The 16,432-nt window shown below is 45.8% G+C and overlaps 1 protein-coding gene across 1 annotated transcript; it reads right to left on the minus strand.

Annotated features, from left to right (window-relative positions):
* Positions 1 to 453: 453 nt before the first annotated feature.
* LOC115531690 (stonustoxin subunit beta) lies at positions 454 to 5,770 on the minus strand. The gene is made up of 5 exons (XM_030341088.1): positions 5,494 to 5,770; positions 2,817 to 2,849; positions 2,485 to 2,547; positions 1,823 to 1,965; positions 454 to 1,376 (listed from the first exon to the last, which is right to left on the minus strand). The coding sequence occupies exons 1-5, from the start codon at positions 5,534 to 5,536 to the stop codon at positions 975 to 977; spliced, it is 684 nt and encodes a 227-aa protein (XP_030196948.1). The 5' UTR covers positions 5,537 to 5,770; the 3' UTR covers positions 454 to 974.
* Positions 5,771 to 16,432: the final 10,662 nt, after the last annotated feature.

Consider the following 16,432-nt stretch of genomic DNA (forward strand, 5'->3'; position numbering starts at 1 on the left):
CCCGGAAAACATCAGTTACTGGTCGATCCACAACATAGAAACATAGAGTTGACTAGGAGACGTTGTAATATGACGTTCATCACTTGACTCGGTGCTTACTATGCCAGTGTTTGGTCTTGTCGGCATGGTGATAGGTATGAATCCTCCGGAGAGCGTCCCCTGGGAACATATACTGTACGGCGTCGGCTTTACGGCGGGCTCTTCTACGAGAGGGGGGGTTGGTGCTGGGGGATGTCTTCGACTGGGGAGATTGTATGACATCGTGGAAAACCAGCAGCACGTCTTCAGCCGCGTGGAAATGTGAGGCTGCTTCATCAGACCCGTTGGATCACGATTTCGAAAACGGTTGTGAGATTGAGATGCAAATTGAGGTTGAGAGACGTCTCAGCAGACAGTAACAGTTGTGGCTTGAGGGAGTGCAAGCCAGTTTATCAACTAGAGACCAACACTGACTTTATTTGACCTTTTATTCAACACTGGCCTTGAACACATAATTATTAATAAAAGATACAAATACATACACACCTCAGTTCATCAAAACTATAGTAATACGTATATGTACGTCCAATGAGAGACAATACAGTAGTACATAAAATACAGTAAATACATGTTTTAAATTATAATAAGCAGAATGTTAATAGTTATATCATTAAATACTTAAAATACTAGATATATAGTTGTAAATAGTAGAGTTCCAGGTTTAAGTCTATATAATCATGTATAGAATCACAACTTATTACCATGTACATTACCAAAACAGCCATTAATATACAATGCACATTATGAAAACATAGCCACTTCTAAACAGGAGTGCTGTCTCGTTTATAGTCGTTCTAGTGGACTGACTGGTTGGATTTATTGGTCTGACTGGTTCTCTCCTGCACTGGCTCTAGTGGTCTGCCTCTTTTTTTAGTGGACTGACTGGTTCTAGGGGACTGACTAGTGGTTCTCTCGTTGACTGGCCGGTTCCCTTCCTAGCTGCGGAGGATGCAGTAAGACTGGGTCCCCACCCAGAAACCAGGCATCATCTTCTGCTTGAAGGTGGCCTTGACCTGCTTCAGCAGGTGCACCTCCTTCTGCTCCTCCCCCACCTCCTCCACAGCGTAGAAGTTGAGGAGCCCCGCCGGCTGGTCCAGGTACAGCCCCAGCAGGGGGCTCTGGGGGTGGGCGATCTCCTGGTCCTGCCCGTCGTGCCAGTAGTGGTAGCTGGTGCCGGCCCAGCCCAGGCCCCAGGACTCCTCGTTCTCCCCCAGGCCGCAGGGACCCTGGCCGTTCCTCCTCGCTGCGCCTTCGTAGGCCAAGCCCAACACCACCCAGCCCGAGTACTCCACCTCCCAGTAGCCACGGAAACCGGTGATGCCCTCCTTGCAGAGAATCTGCAACACAACGATGGAGGAGGAAGTGACGATGTTTGGGGGGGGGGGGGGGGGGGTTTCAGAATACATCTTTGGTTCTGAGTCTACCAGTACTGATGGAGAAGAAGCATAATGATCGTAGAACCTTGGTCTAGATGTTGAACCAGCTTAAGGAGGACAGGCCTCGTAAAAAACTGGTAGACTGGTAGATATAGAACCAGAGATGTATTCTGAACCCGTTTTATGAACCTGGGATTCAAACCTACTCCATTTTCTTGTTACTGTTTCGTTCGCAGTAACCCTAAAAAGGAGTATGTTCAAATCACGTCCCCTCTTGATTAGACCACACCCCTCTCCCGTTGACCACGCCCATACGGAATAGAACATCTCCCCAGGAAGACCTACCTGTGGTGTATCTTGGTATGTATATTTTGAGAGAGTATGTATTCGTCGTGTACTTGTCGTACCTGGGGCGCGTGCTCGTAGCGTTCGGGCCGATCCAGGACGGGACAGGTGGAGGTGTCCGTCATGCGCGCCACCTTGGCCCCAGCCTCTGTGACCCAAAGAGTCTTATTGGCTGTCTTATCGTCCATGGTCAGCTTCACCAAATCTGGAAAGATGATGTCACTCTTATAGACATTACACCTTGCACAAATGTTGCAGAAGGAGAGATCCCACACCTAAATATAGCTTAAGATACAGTTAGCAGTTTTGTTATGTGTGTGAAGGGCACAATTTGCCAAAACAGCACCCAATTCTTGCTGCCCCTCCTGATTTTCACTGTACACGCCCTCTATGTCACCCAGAGAAAAAATCCTCCCGTAGTTCTACAGAATTGGCAAAATATCCTTATTTGTATATTTTATTATTCTGCTCGTATCTATGTGGCTTGTTAACGGGATGCTCTATAATAGTTTGATGTGAAGGTACTATCCAATCGTAACCCAACGAGATGACACAGGGATTGGTGACTGTTGGAGAAAAGTACGGCCTGATGTTACTGTGCATCATAATGCAATGCGAAGAGACAGGAAATTTTGTCAGTTGGCTAACTGTTTAAGCAAAATTGTCAAGGTGAAGATGGTATGAACTGATTATGTACGCTGATGTATTGATGCACGTTTTTTACATTTGAGGAGGTCTGCTCGGCACTTGGGTTCTGGGATGTTGGCTTCATATTCAGGGATCTTCTCTAGAGAACCGACAGGAGAACACAGTCAAGGAACCAAACTCAATAGACCAACTAAGAGATAACTGATAGAAAAATAGATGACTAACTTACTAATAGATAGAGTCAAACAAACTAATTTAAAGACTCAACTTGTAGAGGATAATAACCAAACTAAAAGTTGGCAGTAGAAGAGGGTCATGTAAGGTATATCCAACCAAAAGCCTGACATTTAAGACGGATTCCACACAGCATTCAGACTAAACAGGGGCTGAGCTCGCATGGCGCCGTACCTGCAGGGGGGCTCCCATCTTTAGACCTCTTGGCTGAGGAGAGAGAACAGCAGGTGTTAGAGGACATGTAGATGGATGTGTAGGAGAAGAAGGATGGGCTCTATCTGGAGAACAGGCTACAGATAGATTCCCTCGTAGACGGCACATTCGGGCGTTCATGCTACAGGAGATGTAAGGGGAGGTGCTATCTTTATATCGCTGGCCGTGTCTCCTGCATTCACTCTGCGGCGTCCACTCAAAGCAACGTAAACATGAAGTAACTGAAGAATTACTGCCCAGGTTCTCCTCCTCCCAGGACTAAGTCATTCAGCAGGAGGTCCACCTACCAGACCAGGAGGTCCATTAACCCGGACTCATGCCTGAGAAGGCTGCATCGATAGTTATCTCCTCACCATTGCACCTGACTCTGCGGAGACGTGGATTCAATTACTGACGGGTCGTCTTGTGTATCAACAGTTTTCCCTGACAGGAAGTGTGTTAACGGTTCCTTGACGTCATCACACTTAAACCCATATGGCCACAACTGTCTGTTTTTACATATTGTGTGATGTTTTTATTAAGTGTGTAGTAAATACTGTACTGGTTTGTGTTATTGAGTACACTGTAGCAGCACTTTGGTTTCCTCTGGGGGTATTCTGTGGTTTGTTCCTCTGCGCTCAGGTTGAGAAGCTGAATTCTCTGCATTACACAGCCAGTCATCAGCCAGCTAAAACCACAGCAAGTGACAGGCATCAAGTGGCTCTCGTTACTAAAACACACTATCTGTTACGTCCAGGATCTACTGCCACCAGCACTCGTCCTCCCATTGGGACAGCCCACGGCTGTCATAACTTGACTGCGTGTGCAGTGACAAAAAAAAGTGCAAGGCTGCATAGATTGGTGGGCATGTGTCAAATCTAAAACGTCTTGTGCTGTTTTATGGTTCATGGTCCATTATGAAATGAATAATTTGCGAGAAAACATTTGAGAAAACAAGCAAATTCTATTTGCATTCTTGTAACGCATGATAGGCATTTACTCTAATTTCTTGGATTTTATATACTAAAGTATTGATAAAAAATAAAGAATGGTTAGTTGAATGGACTATGGAAATGAAGATAAGATGGATGGACTGTGGAACTGATTTATGTCTCGTGTTGTGGAAATATGTGATGAAGCTCACACCACAGTAAACCTCCAGGAACCCAGGTCAAAGGTCAGGGCACTGCCGGATCGAGATTCTATTAGTGGTTAAGGTGGAATGTAGAAGTAGCCCGGTTATGTCTGCTTTTTAGAGCTGTTATGTCAATAGTTGTGGTGATGTTAAGAGTTATTATATGATAGTTATGGTGAAGTTTATAGTCATTTTATTGATAGTTTTTGTTGTATTTGGAGCTATCATGTTAATAGATATGTTTATGTAGGGAGCCATTATATTAATAGTTACGGTTATGTTTAGAGCTATTATATGATAGTTATGGTTATATTTAGAGCTATTATGTTAATAGTTATGTTTATGTTAAGAGACGTTATATTAATAGTTATGGTTATATTTACCGATATACAATTATTAGTCATTGTTATGTTGAGAGCTATTACATAAATTATCATGGTGGGGTTTAGAGCTATCATATTTATAGTTATGGTTATGTTTCAGTGAAATATTAATAGTAATGTTTTAGAACCATTATAAAAGTTACGGTTTTGTTTAGAGGAATTATAATAATAGTTATGAGGTAATATATTAGAATTATGCTTGAGTCTAAAGGTATTATATGAGAGTTATGGTTGGATTCAGGGAGGCATTACAATACTTAGGGTAAGGGTATAGAGGAATTAGAGTTCTTATGTTCGAGTTCACGTTGTTCAGATATAACGTATTAATAATCATGTTAGGGTTTCAAAGTATGACATACTTACATTACGGATGGGTTTAAAGGTGTTATCTGAATAGTTGTAATTGGGTTTAAAAGGTATATAATACTGGGCTCAGAGATATTATTGACATGCGAGGGCCAGATGGGCAGCACGGGGAATGTTAAGCTGGTGTTTGAATATAGCAGGTGGTGAAAACAAGCGTCCCTTTGAGACCTGGCGGGTGACTTATCGGAGGCTGTTAAAGAGCTCCGGGGCGGCGCCCTGGCGGGTATCACTCTCGTTCCGTCTACTAATTACATTTGCCAGACGGCAGCAGTGTTACTGCGCCAGCATCCTTGATTCACCCCAGACCACCGTGGTCACGGCTACTGGTAAAGAACCAAAGAACAGATAAATAAACGCGGATCACGACACTGAAAGACCAAAACAAACATATATGTGCATGCAGATGGTTTATTGGTGTTCTCGTACGTTGTATCGTTGTTTCCCTTTCTTCTGACAAATGTAGGCTACTTACTGTCAGTACCTTTGGATAAAAGCGACCAAATGCCCTGAATGTAAATGTTTGTTGTTGTAATGTTGTAAATGTGATGATTAAGCAGTCAAAAACGGTCCGGATGAAGTCAATAAACTGTTTCACAGTTCTTCTAACCCTAACGTTGAACATGAAACCATTCTTGGTTTCAACACGTCAACCATACATTGACGTGTCAGAATATTAGACCCAGTATGTATTTAATGTTAATGATCAATGCCTAATTAATATGTTGTAAATATGTTTACTTTATATGTAATCATAGTCGTTGTTAGTATTTCTCACTGTGTTTCTTGTCGGAACCAAGGATCCTGGTGTTGGCGGGCATTATCCAGACTGGTCACGGGTTCGATTCCCTCCTGGTTCAAGACGTTGTTTCTCCTGGTAAGTCCTGGTGGCTCCTGGTTACTCCTGGTCACTGCTGGTTATGCCTGGTCACTTGTGGTTACTCCTGGCACTGGTCTTATATGCCCGCTGGGAGGAGCGACGCTGAGACAAAGGTAGGCATAGGACAGGAGGGCGACCGGAGGGCTGGCGGTGTAACTGGACCTGTCTCTGCAGGGTCTGTCCATAAAAAGTCTGATGAGGGTCAGGATGAAAGAGGGGACGTACACAATGATGGACGGACCACCAGTTGGCGTGACTCCATGTGTGTGTGTGTGTATGGGTATGTACACGTTAGCATGCATGTGAATGTGTTTGTACGTGCTTGTATGCATTCGTGTGTGTGTGTACGTGCCTGTTTGCAGTTGTGGGTAAGTTCTTGTATCCGTGAGCATGCGTACGTGTGTGTGTGTGTGTGTGTGTGTGTGTGTGTGTGTGTGTGTGTGTGTGTGTGTGTGTGTGTGTGTGTGTGTGTGTGTGTGTGTTTGCGTGCGTGTGTGTGGTCGCCTGTGCATATGCAAACATTCATGTGACTGCATGTTCAGATGTCCACGTGCACCCAGGGTGTGGTGACACACTGCTGTGCGGCCGGTGTTCATGAGGCGGGGTCCTGGTGCCGTACTCGTTGGCATGACAGGGAGAATGTCAACGAAACACCTGAACCCCCCAGAGCCCATCAATCCTCTCACCACCCGCCCTGTTTGTTCACAGCCAACACCGCGGAAGGTACCCCCACACAAACACCCAGTAATGATCACAACACGCATGCAGTGCTGTAGAAAACGATTAGACCGACTCTGACCAGAGGAGGAGTCCTTGACCCGCTTGCTTCCCTCAGCCTACAGGTTCCTGAGCTGCGAAAAGCACAGAGTCACAGAGTGGACTAAACAAGGTCATACCGTGTCCCCGACCTGCATTAACGCTGAGCTATTTAGCATTGTAACGCCTTGATGTCAGTGGGGGGGCCCACGGCAACCCTGAAGCCCCACGTCGTAAAAGCACAGATTTGCGTTGTGTTTATTGGCTGTAGCGGGCCTCTCTGGGAACCAGGCTAACACGCGTCTAGCTGTTAGCACGGGACGGGCTCACACGGTTACCAGCTGTTGGTGGGAGACAGGGCTAACACGCTAAGCAGCCGTGAGCGGGGGTCAGCGGACATGAGCCTGAAAAGACCGAATAGAAAAGTGGCATTAGCCAGAATTCGTCACGCCTTACGTTATAAAACACAGAGCGGACGTCTTCATCTCTTTGGTCACTGGTTCGGCCATGTTGTTGTTGGAACTCCCGTGGAGAGACTGACTTGTTGACTGTATGTGTCTGATGAAGTGTTGTGTATTTTGGTTTGGCGTATGCTGTTGTGTGTTACTGATGCACAAAGAATTTCCCCTGGAGATAGATTCAAAGTTTGAACTTGAACTTGCAGCAAGACCCTGACCTCTTCAGGGCTTCAGAGGTCTGAGGGAGAGACCGCGGTCACCCAGACTATTAATAGAATATACTTTTTTTTTTTTTTTTTTTGTCCCTGCATTTAACACAACACAAGCAACCCTAGTATCTCTGTTCTGTGCTGTTCTGGGGAGGAATGGGACCGGCTGGTCCTTGTCCATGACTCCCCCCACAGAGTTAGCCGGGGTAGAAAAGCTCAGCACCAGTTGGGTGTTGAGGGTGATGAGATCCACAGTGCAATCAAACCGCATCAAACTGTAATCGCAAATCCTAATCTGTCAGCGCTCGGGCCACTCCGCCGCCCCCGTCCGCTCCAATCCCCATGCCGGGGTCCTCACGTTCCCACACTAGGGCTCGTCTCCTGCTGCTCAAAGCGCGAGGGATCAAGCCTCAGGACGGAGCGCTAGGGAAGCTGAATGGGAACGCAGCCAAAGAGAGCAACTTGTGAAGCCCCGTCTCGTGGCTCAGGGTGTGTATATACGATCTCCCTGTGTGCAGGTGATGCACAGAGAGCCGCATTTGAGCCGCCGGGCTCCTCAGCAGCTGCCAGTGCTGTTCGCGCCATGTCACGGCAAGACAACATCGCTCAGGGTTGGGTGGACGACGCAGTTACTCAGCCTGCAACAGAACCTGAGTGTGTGTGTGTGTGTGTGTGTGTGTGTGTGTGTGTGTGTGTGTGTGTGTTTCTCTGAGGTCCCATATGTGTATGTGTGCAGTGCCTCATCCTACAGTCACTCAACCCTGCAATAAAACCTGAATGTGTTAGCAATTGTGTGTGTGTGTGTGTGTGTGTGTGTGTGTGTGTGTGTGTGTGTGTGTGTGTGTGTGTGTGTGTGTGTGTGTGTGTGTGTGTGTGTGTCTGTGTGTTTCTCTGAGGTCCCATATGTGTATGTGTGCAGTGCCTCATCCTACAGTCACTGAACCCTGCAATAAAACCTGAATGTGTTAGCAATTGTGTGTGTGTGTGTGTGTGTGTGTGTGTGTGTGTGTGTGTGTGTGTGTGTGTGTGTGTGTGTGTGTGTGTGTGTGTGACTGTGTGTGTGTGTGTGTGTGTGTGTGTGTGTGTGTGTGTGTGTGTGTGTGTGTGTGTGTGACTGTGTGTGTGTGTGTGTGTGTGTGTGTGTGTGTGTGTGTTTGTGTGTGTGTGTGTGTGTGTGTGTGTGTGTTCGTGTGTGTGCCTGCATGCCAGAAGGTCAGAGCAGACAGACTAATATGGAGCTGGAGACACATGCATTCTGATCATTTCTCTGATGTTTTGGACTAAGTACAGTAGTGGAGGTTAATCTGTACCATGCGTAGAAATACACATAAAAACACTTAAACGCCTAAACACAGACAGCGTGCGGACAGTTCAAAAAACACAGGCAGAATAACTTTATCACGACAACATCACAAGTGGAGTATTGTAGGTTGTACAATAGATTTGGTGTGTTCAACAAGGTTAATAACATTGCTTGCATGGTAATGTTGGGTAGTAGTTTACACAATAAAAAGTAAAAAAAAAAGTTATGTCAGGGATAATAACAATATAACTACACTAAAGTAAAATAGAAGTACATTTCCAAAATAGGCTACTAGAAGACTACTACCCTACAACATGTCAACTCTAACCTTAAACTGTTTATTCCAACCCCACCTTTGGATCAGAAAGAACTTTCCAAAACGACACATTCACATTCCAGTTCCCAATCCCCATGAGACCGTCACGTTACGTTTCACTGCAAAAGGTGAACTTAAATATCTGGATGGTCCCACGAGAGTACAAGACCCCTGTCTGGGCTAGGGGGTCAGCAAACCTCCCCCCTCTGCAGTGGCTCCCTGGAGCTTTGAAGAAAATGGAAATAAATAATGGCCTTTTTTATTTTTTCTTTCAAAGGGGACATCTCTTATTTTGGAGATCAAGGTGATACTGTGACACGAAAATAATAGAAAAGTGTTTTTAATATTTTTATCAACCAAGATAAACCCCCAATTTAGGTGTCAAATATTGTGGCTCCAGATTTATTTGATTCGGTGGGGGAGGGACCAGAAACGGCTCTTTTGATGCAGAGTACAGCCCCTGATCTGGGCGAGGAGAATGTCTTTCCCTCCCCCGTGTGGCTGCTTGTTGCCATGACATCACATACCGCGCAGATTACATTCAAATCCACCACCATATAAAGAAGGTAAGAGTTTCACCTATCATCAATGATCCACATAAATGGTGTTACCACGAGGTCTCACTACTATATAAATATAAAACCGTCTAGTTAATTAGGGTTAGGCATGGGTTAGGTTAGAGTAGAGACGGAAGAAGACGGATTCGGGAATCAAACCCGGGCTTCTTATTAAATGCAGCGCCATCCCATTAGAAAAAACACATGAAACTAGTAATCTTGTTAAGATGAGGATTATGATGTCTGGACTTCCAGACGTTCAGCTTGCAAGTACAAATACCGGTGACGTTCACAAATGTGCACCAAGTATCAATTAACACATCTGACGTAATGAGCTCGAACTAGGGACTAAAATGGAACATTGCTGACAAGTTGCGGACAGTTTTGGAACTGCAACTCGAACGGTTCATGTCGATTATTGTCAATTAATAAATAGGCCAGCACTATGTCTTCACTATAGAATAACAACCTTACAATGAATACATTTCAACATTAATCTTATTTAGCTATTTTGAAGAAAAGGTATATCTGTATTTGTATCAATCATTGTAATAATCCTATTCATATTCTAATTTGAAAAAAAATATTTTAAGTTTTACTATTACCATTAAAAAAAACAAACGGAGCTTGACAACATTACTTGATGCAACAGCTGACGACACTGGCGCAACAGCAGCAGCAGTTCCTGTTCTTTCCACAAGATGACGCTGAGATACAAGAAAATATGCTCCCCTCATAATCGTTTGTAAAGTTTAATGAAAAAACCATACTGATCAGCCCTTAAATAATGCTACAGCAATCCTACACACAAAGTGTTGAGGACGAGGGTACTGCAGTTGGTGCATGGGACTGTATTGAAATAAAAAACATTGAAATAATATGTATAGGCCTATATATATATATATATATATATATATATATATATATATATATATATATATATATATATATTATATTCTAAATGTTTCCTAAATAAACACACTCCCCCACTGCCTACAAGTGGCAAATAATATTGACAACTGTCAACGCTTGAACTACACTGTAACTCTAAGGAGAGGCGGCTGTAATCTAAAATTAGTTTGACTGAATGCAATTCATTCAATCCTGGACAGGGCGGTCCTACGACATAGAAGCAGAACTCCGGGGGGGGGAGAGACCCAGAGCCTGGGCTGGAAACCAAAGGGAAAGCTACATTTCTTATGCATGCTGTTCTAATCCAGCTCCTGACAACTTTACAATTGACGATTGTTATTGGTCTTGCGTAGCACTTTAATGTCATATTCAACAAAATAAACATTTTCAAATGTAGGCCAGGCAAGATGAGGAAGCCTACACTACATCTGTGTCACTCAACAGGAACTAAACGTTGTTTCCTTCCAGACCCCCCCTACGAGCTGAGACCCCCTGACCCCCCGAGCAAGGCCTATAGAGTCCTCTCCCTGCCTCCGCCAGAAGAACCGAGGAACCATAACACAACAAGCTTTTTCCTCTTCTTTGTTTAATTCTTTACTGCTCATACTCTGAACCCGATTTTTTGCAGTTCTTTTAAACTCATTTCCTGTTCCTGTTGTGCTGTTTCCCTTGTGCAGCACTTTTTTATTGCTGCTGTTTGAACGAAGCGCACTCCGTAAATAAGGCTGATTTGTTTTGATATAACACTATATATAGCAAAGATCTGTATAGGGCTCTTCAAGGATTAACACTTCCAGATGGAACACACAAACACACACACACACACACACACACACAGCACGGCACAGATTTGCACGCACAAATACACATATACATGCACGCGCATAGCACACACACACACACATACACTTACACACACTTACACTTACACACACACACGCATACACACGCACAGACGCATGCACTTACAAACCCCCCCACACACACACACACAAATACACTTGCATGCACGCACACACGCACACACACCTCTTCATAGATAAGGAGAATTTGGAGGAAAGGGAGCACGAGAAGGAGGAGGAGGGGGGGGGGGGGGGGGGGGAGAAGGAGGGGCGTCCTCCTTCTCCTCCCCCTCCTCCTCCCCCCCTCCCCCCAACCCTCACCCCTTGATGTCGTTGTGTAGGCATTTATAACAGGAGCTCCCACCGTCTACCAGAATAGATGAGAGGAGCCGTAGGAGGGGGAGGAGGAGGAGGGGGGGAGGAGGAGGAGGGCGGGGGGGGGGAGGATGATTCCCAGACGTTTAACACCCTGACCCCCTGAAGACATGATGTCACCCCAGTGCAGCTCCCAGTTGTTGTAATGCCACCGGGGGCCACAGGGGCGCTGTTGCTCGACGTGTTATCCTTCGCTCCGCTGTTATCTTACTGCTGCCCCATCACTGGATTAATCAATACATCAATCAATCATGCAGATATTAAGTGTTGGGTCAAAATAGTTGAATTTCGTTTTTCAAACAATAATCTTTCGTATAGGCACTAACACTAGTCTTACATATGAACTTGAACTTGAAATGTGCATGTGCCTTGGGCTCAAAGGATAACCAAATGTGTGTAAAGCGATGTTGTGGGTGACATAGTAGCGCTATGGATCGATCCTGGTTCAAATCTGGTCTTAAATGCAGTTGAGAACGCCAAAATGATTTCAAATTGAGGTCTAGGAGGTTAAGGCGAGACACGGCAGGCAAAATCATCGATATTTCAGTCACTGGTCAATTTTGATATTTTGGGCTATTTTGCACCGTTAAAGGCACCCAGTGCAACTTTCGAGGCTTAAAAATAAACATTCAATTTCTAGTCTTTTTTACACGTAGTAAGTTTCAATAACTCCATACCATTACATGCCGACATTCAAGCAGCAAAGATGAGACGTCGTTGTGTGGTGAGAACTGATAGAAAATCGATAACAACAACAATGCCGCCATTTTCTTTATTTGTTGTAACCTACAATAAATAAAGCAGGCTTCCAGTCAATGGAAAAATGGCTTCTCCCCACCGGCGATTGTTGTTGTTTACGATTTTCTATCAGTTCTCACCACACAGCGACGTCTCATCTTTGCTCCTTGAATGTCGATATGTAATGGTATGGAGTTATTGAAACTTACTACGTGTAAAAAAGACTAGAAATTGAATGTTTATTTTTCATTGAATGTTTACATAAAGTTGCACTGGGTGCCTTTAACATGTAATGTTTCATACAAAAGAAAAAAAAAAGTCAAAATAAAACATTTAGGTGTTTGTTTTAGTATAGTTAGTCAACTTGCGCCTCTGACTTTTACAGAAGATTCACCAAAAGTTTGCTTTACGCACCGTTTCAAATGACAGCCGGTCTCTGTCATATGTGTTCCGTGGTATCGTTGGAAAGCACTCGATCTGCTGCACAACGTAAAACTGATATCTGATTGGCTGGACTCGATTTCCGACAAGACGATTGGTTCGAATGTATCCCGTGGTATGCTCTCACGCTTCCTGGTTAGCTTTCCGTGGGACATTCGTTTTTCGAGATGGCGCGTCGATTTAAAGCATCCAAGAAAAGAGCCAAGCAATTGGCACTTGCGCGAAAGATTATTGAGAGGGGAAGCAATACATCAAACGATGACATTCCGGAAAGTGCATCGTTGCGTAAATTGAAGCAGCAGAGTCCTGATCGCGGCAGTGACCAATATGCCACTCAGCAGTGGCTCATAGTTCCTGTTGCTCGCTTGAACGAGCTAATAGGTGATCTTATTTGTCCAAACTGTACTGGATCTGGCTTGCAAATTCAAATCGATCCACAAAATCAGGGATTTTGTAATAGTTTGTTGCTTGAGTGCAGTTTGTGTGAACGGGACAAATACTGCAAAAGTGTGTTTACATCCACACGTCTTCACCAGGAGACTAGAGGTGACGTCGCATTTGATGTAAATATCAGGATGGTGCTTTTAGCTCACGAATTAGGATTGGGGTATGCAGCGCTCAAAAAGATAAGCAAGATTTTGGGGATTCCTGGCTTGTGTCTCAAAACTTTCCAGAGACACGATAAGACAGTGACAGGTAGGCTATGGCAAGTCTTTGTGTGAGTATATAATAAAAACAAATAAAGTGGCATTTCATCAAAAAATCATAAAATCAGACTATATGAAAATAACCAGAAATGTTAGTGATAACATTATACATATCATTTTAGTGGCAGAAATCGAGAGAGGTCTGGAGTCAATGCAGAGAACCAGGGACCAGATCAGGGAGGCATACTCTGAGATTGATCCCGATGTGGCTGACATAATAAGGGAGGATGAGAATGCCACAATCAACATCAGTGTGTCGTTTGATGGCACATGGCAGAAGAGAGGTTTCACGTCCCGCCACGGCATTGGCGTGTGCATCGACATCCTCACTGGACTGGTGTTGGACTTTGAGGTGCTATCCTCCTACTGCCACGCCTGTACCCTGAGAGAGAGTGCTAGGCGAGATGGTAAAATGACACAGGAAGAGTTTGAAAGCTGGAAGGAGACCCATGTAGACTGTGCAAAAACGTTCTCAGGGTCAAGTAAGGCCATGGAGCAGGAGGCAGCCAAGAGGATGTGGGCCACGTCTGTCTCCCAACCTCAACTGCGCTACACAGAGATGCTGTCAGATGGGGACAGTGCAGCATTCAGGCAGGTGGTTGAACTCAACCCATACCCTGGACATGAAATAACCAAGCTTGAGTGCATAAATCACGCGCACAAGCGCATGGGCACAGCTCTGAGGAATCTGAGTGCGAAGGCTAAGTTAGGGGGCAAAGGTCAGGGTAAGCTCACTGCCAAGAAATGCAAAGCCTTGCAGAACTTTTGCAGGGGAGCTATTTTAAATAACCAAGGGTCAGTTGATGGTTAACTCTCGCTGGGGCTCGGACGTTGCTGCACTTTCAGCACACTGCTCACCAGACCTGGAGCTGTTATCGATTAAAGTTCGCCCCTTCTACCTCCCACGGGAATTCAGCTCCGTTATTGTCACAGCAGTATACATTCCACCGCAGGCGGACAAAACGTGCGCGTTAGAGGAACTTTACAGAGTAATTAATGGACTTGAGGATGCTCACCCTGAGGCGGTTTCTATTGTTGTTGGAGACTTCAATAGGACCAATATGAAGAAAGTTTTACCGAACTACTATCAACACATAAACTTTCCTACCCGGGGTGATCAGATTCTTGACCATTGCTACTCACAGATTCGAAAGTGTTACAAACCCCTCCCCCGCCCCGCTTTCGGAAAATCGGATCACACCTCCATTATGCTTATCCCTACCTACAGACAGCGCCTAAAACAGGAAAAACCGGTTTCTAGGGCAGTTCAACGCTGGAGTGCTGAAGCCATTAGCACTCTGCAGGACTGCTTTGACACAACAGACTGGCAGATGTTCTTTGTTGCAGCTGATGGGGACATCAATGAATACACAGACTCTGTCTCCTCATACATCTCCAAATGCATTGATGATGTCGTACCTAGGGTCAGTGTTAAGACCTTCCCAAACCAAAAGCCCTGGGTAAATGGTAATGTCCGTGCTAAGCTCAAAGCACGGTCCTCTGCCTTTAACTCTGGTGACCAGGAGGCTTTGGGGAAGTCCAGATGTGACCTGCGGACGGCCATCAGAGATGCAAAGAGAGAATACAGGGACAAGCTGGAGTCCACCTACCTCAGCTCTGACCCCCGACGCCTGTGGGGTGGCCTGCGACACATCACTGGCTATAAAGGGAGAAATAGCAGTGATGATCAGCCTGCCGCCTCTCTCCCTGACGACCTCAACACCTTTTACGGAAGGTTTGAGGCAACCAACCCCATTCCTTCAGCAAGACTGGCCGAGGACCAGGACGACTACACTCTGTCCCTGACCGTGGCTGACGTGAGGCGAGAGCTCCAAAGGGTGAACCCCCGGAAGTCATCGGGGCCCGATGGAGTCCCAGGCCGCGTCCTCAGGGGGTGCGCTGACCAGCTTGCGGAGGTATTCACCTCCATATTCAACTTATCACTGCATCTGTCTGAAGTCCCCACCTGCTTCAAGCAGGCCACCATCATCCCCATACCAAAGAAAACATCAGTAACCTGCTTGAATGACTACCGCCCTGTAGCACTGACCTCCACAATTATGAAGTGCTTTGAGCGGCTGGTCAGAACCCACATCTGCTCTACCCTTCCCAACACCCTGGACCCCTTTCAGTTTGCATACCGTCCAAACCGATCAACAGACGATGCCATTGCCCTAGCTACACACGCCACCCTCTCCCACCTGGAAAAGAGCAACACATATGTGAGGATGCTGTTTGTGGACTACAGCTCAGCATTCAACACTATTGTGCCTGCCAAGCTCGTCCCGAAGCTCAGGGGCCTGGGTCTTAAAACACCCCTGTGCAACTGGATCCTGGACTTCCTGACGAGCAGACCCCAGGTGGTGAGAATGGGCAACCACACCTCCTCCTCACTGACCCTGAGTACCGGGGCCCCCCAGGGCTGCGTACTCAGTCCCCTCCTGTACTCCCTGTACACGAATGACTGTGTGGCAACACACAGTTCCAACATCATGCTGAAGTTTGCAGACGACACTACCATCCTGGGTCTCATCTCTAACAACGATGAGACCGCCTATAGAGATGAGGTAAGGGTCTTGGCAGAATGGTGCCAAGACAACAACCTGTCTCTCAACGTCTGCAAAACCAAGGAAATGATTGTGGATTTCAGGAAGCTGCAGAGGGGGGGTCAGGACCCCATACACAACGAGGGAGCTGAAGTGGAGAGAGTCTCCAACTTCAAATTCCTCGGTGTGTACATCAAGGATGACCTAACCTGGTCCATGCAGGCAGGCTCAGCAGTCAAAACTGCACAGAAGCGGCTATACTTCTTGAGGAGACTCAAGAAGTTTGGCATGTCTTCAAAAACTTTAACAAACTTTTACAGATGCACCATTGAGAGCATCCTCTCAGGCTGCATCACTGCCTGGTATGGTAGCTGCTCCGCTGCCGACCGCAAGGCCCTGCAGAGGGTGGTGAAGACAGCGGAGCGTATCACCAACAGCCACCTCCCCTCCGTGCAAGGCATCTACAACAGTAGATGCCTGAGGAAAGCAAAAAAGATTCTAAAGGACAACAGCCACCCAGGCTATGGACTGTTCTCATTGCTGCCGTCTGGTAGACGCTACCGGAGCATCCGAACACGGACTACCAGACTCACAAATAGCTTTTTACCCCTGGTTGTAAGGCTTCTGAATCAGAAACACTGAACCTCTGAACAGTTGCCACCTCCACCTACTCCCTG

The sequence above is a fragment of the Gadus morhua genome, chromosome 18, assembly GCF_902167405.1.
Source record: "Gadus morhua chromosome 18, gadMor3.0, whole genome shotgun sequence".
Classification (NCBI taxonomy): domain Eukaryota; kingdom Metazoa; phylum Chordata; class Actinopteri; order Gadiformes; family Gadidae; genus Gadus; species Gadus morhua.

What these genes read in the sequence shown, in the direction of transcription:
- LOC115531690 (XM_030341088.1), bottom strand. Translation starts at nt 5,536, where the DNA reads ATGCCCGCCAACACCAGGATCCTTGGTTCCGACAAGAAACACA. An exon ending in AGATGGGAGCCCCCCTGCAG is followed by an intron (nt 2,548 to 2,816) that starts GTACGGCGCCAT and finishes TCGGTTCTCTAG; the next exon opens with AGAAGATCCCTGAATATGAA. An exon ending in GCTACGAGCACGCGCCCCAG is followed by an intron (nt 1,377 to 1,822) that starts GTACGACAAGTA and finishes GTTGTGTTGCAG; the next exon opens with ATTCTCTGCAAGGAGGGCAT.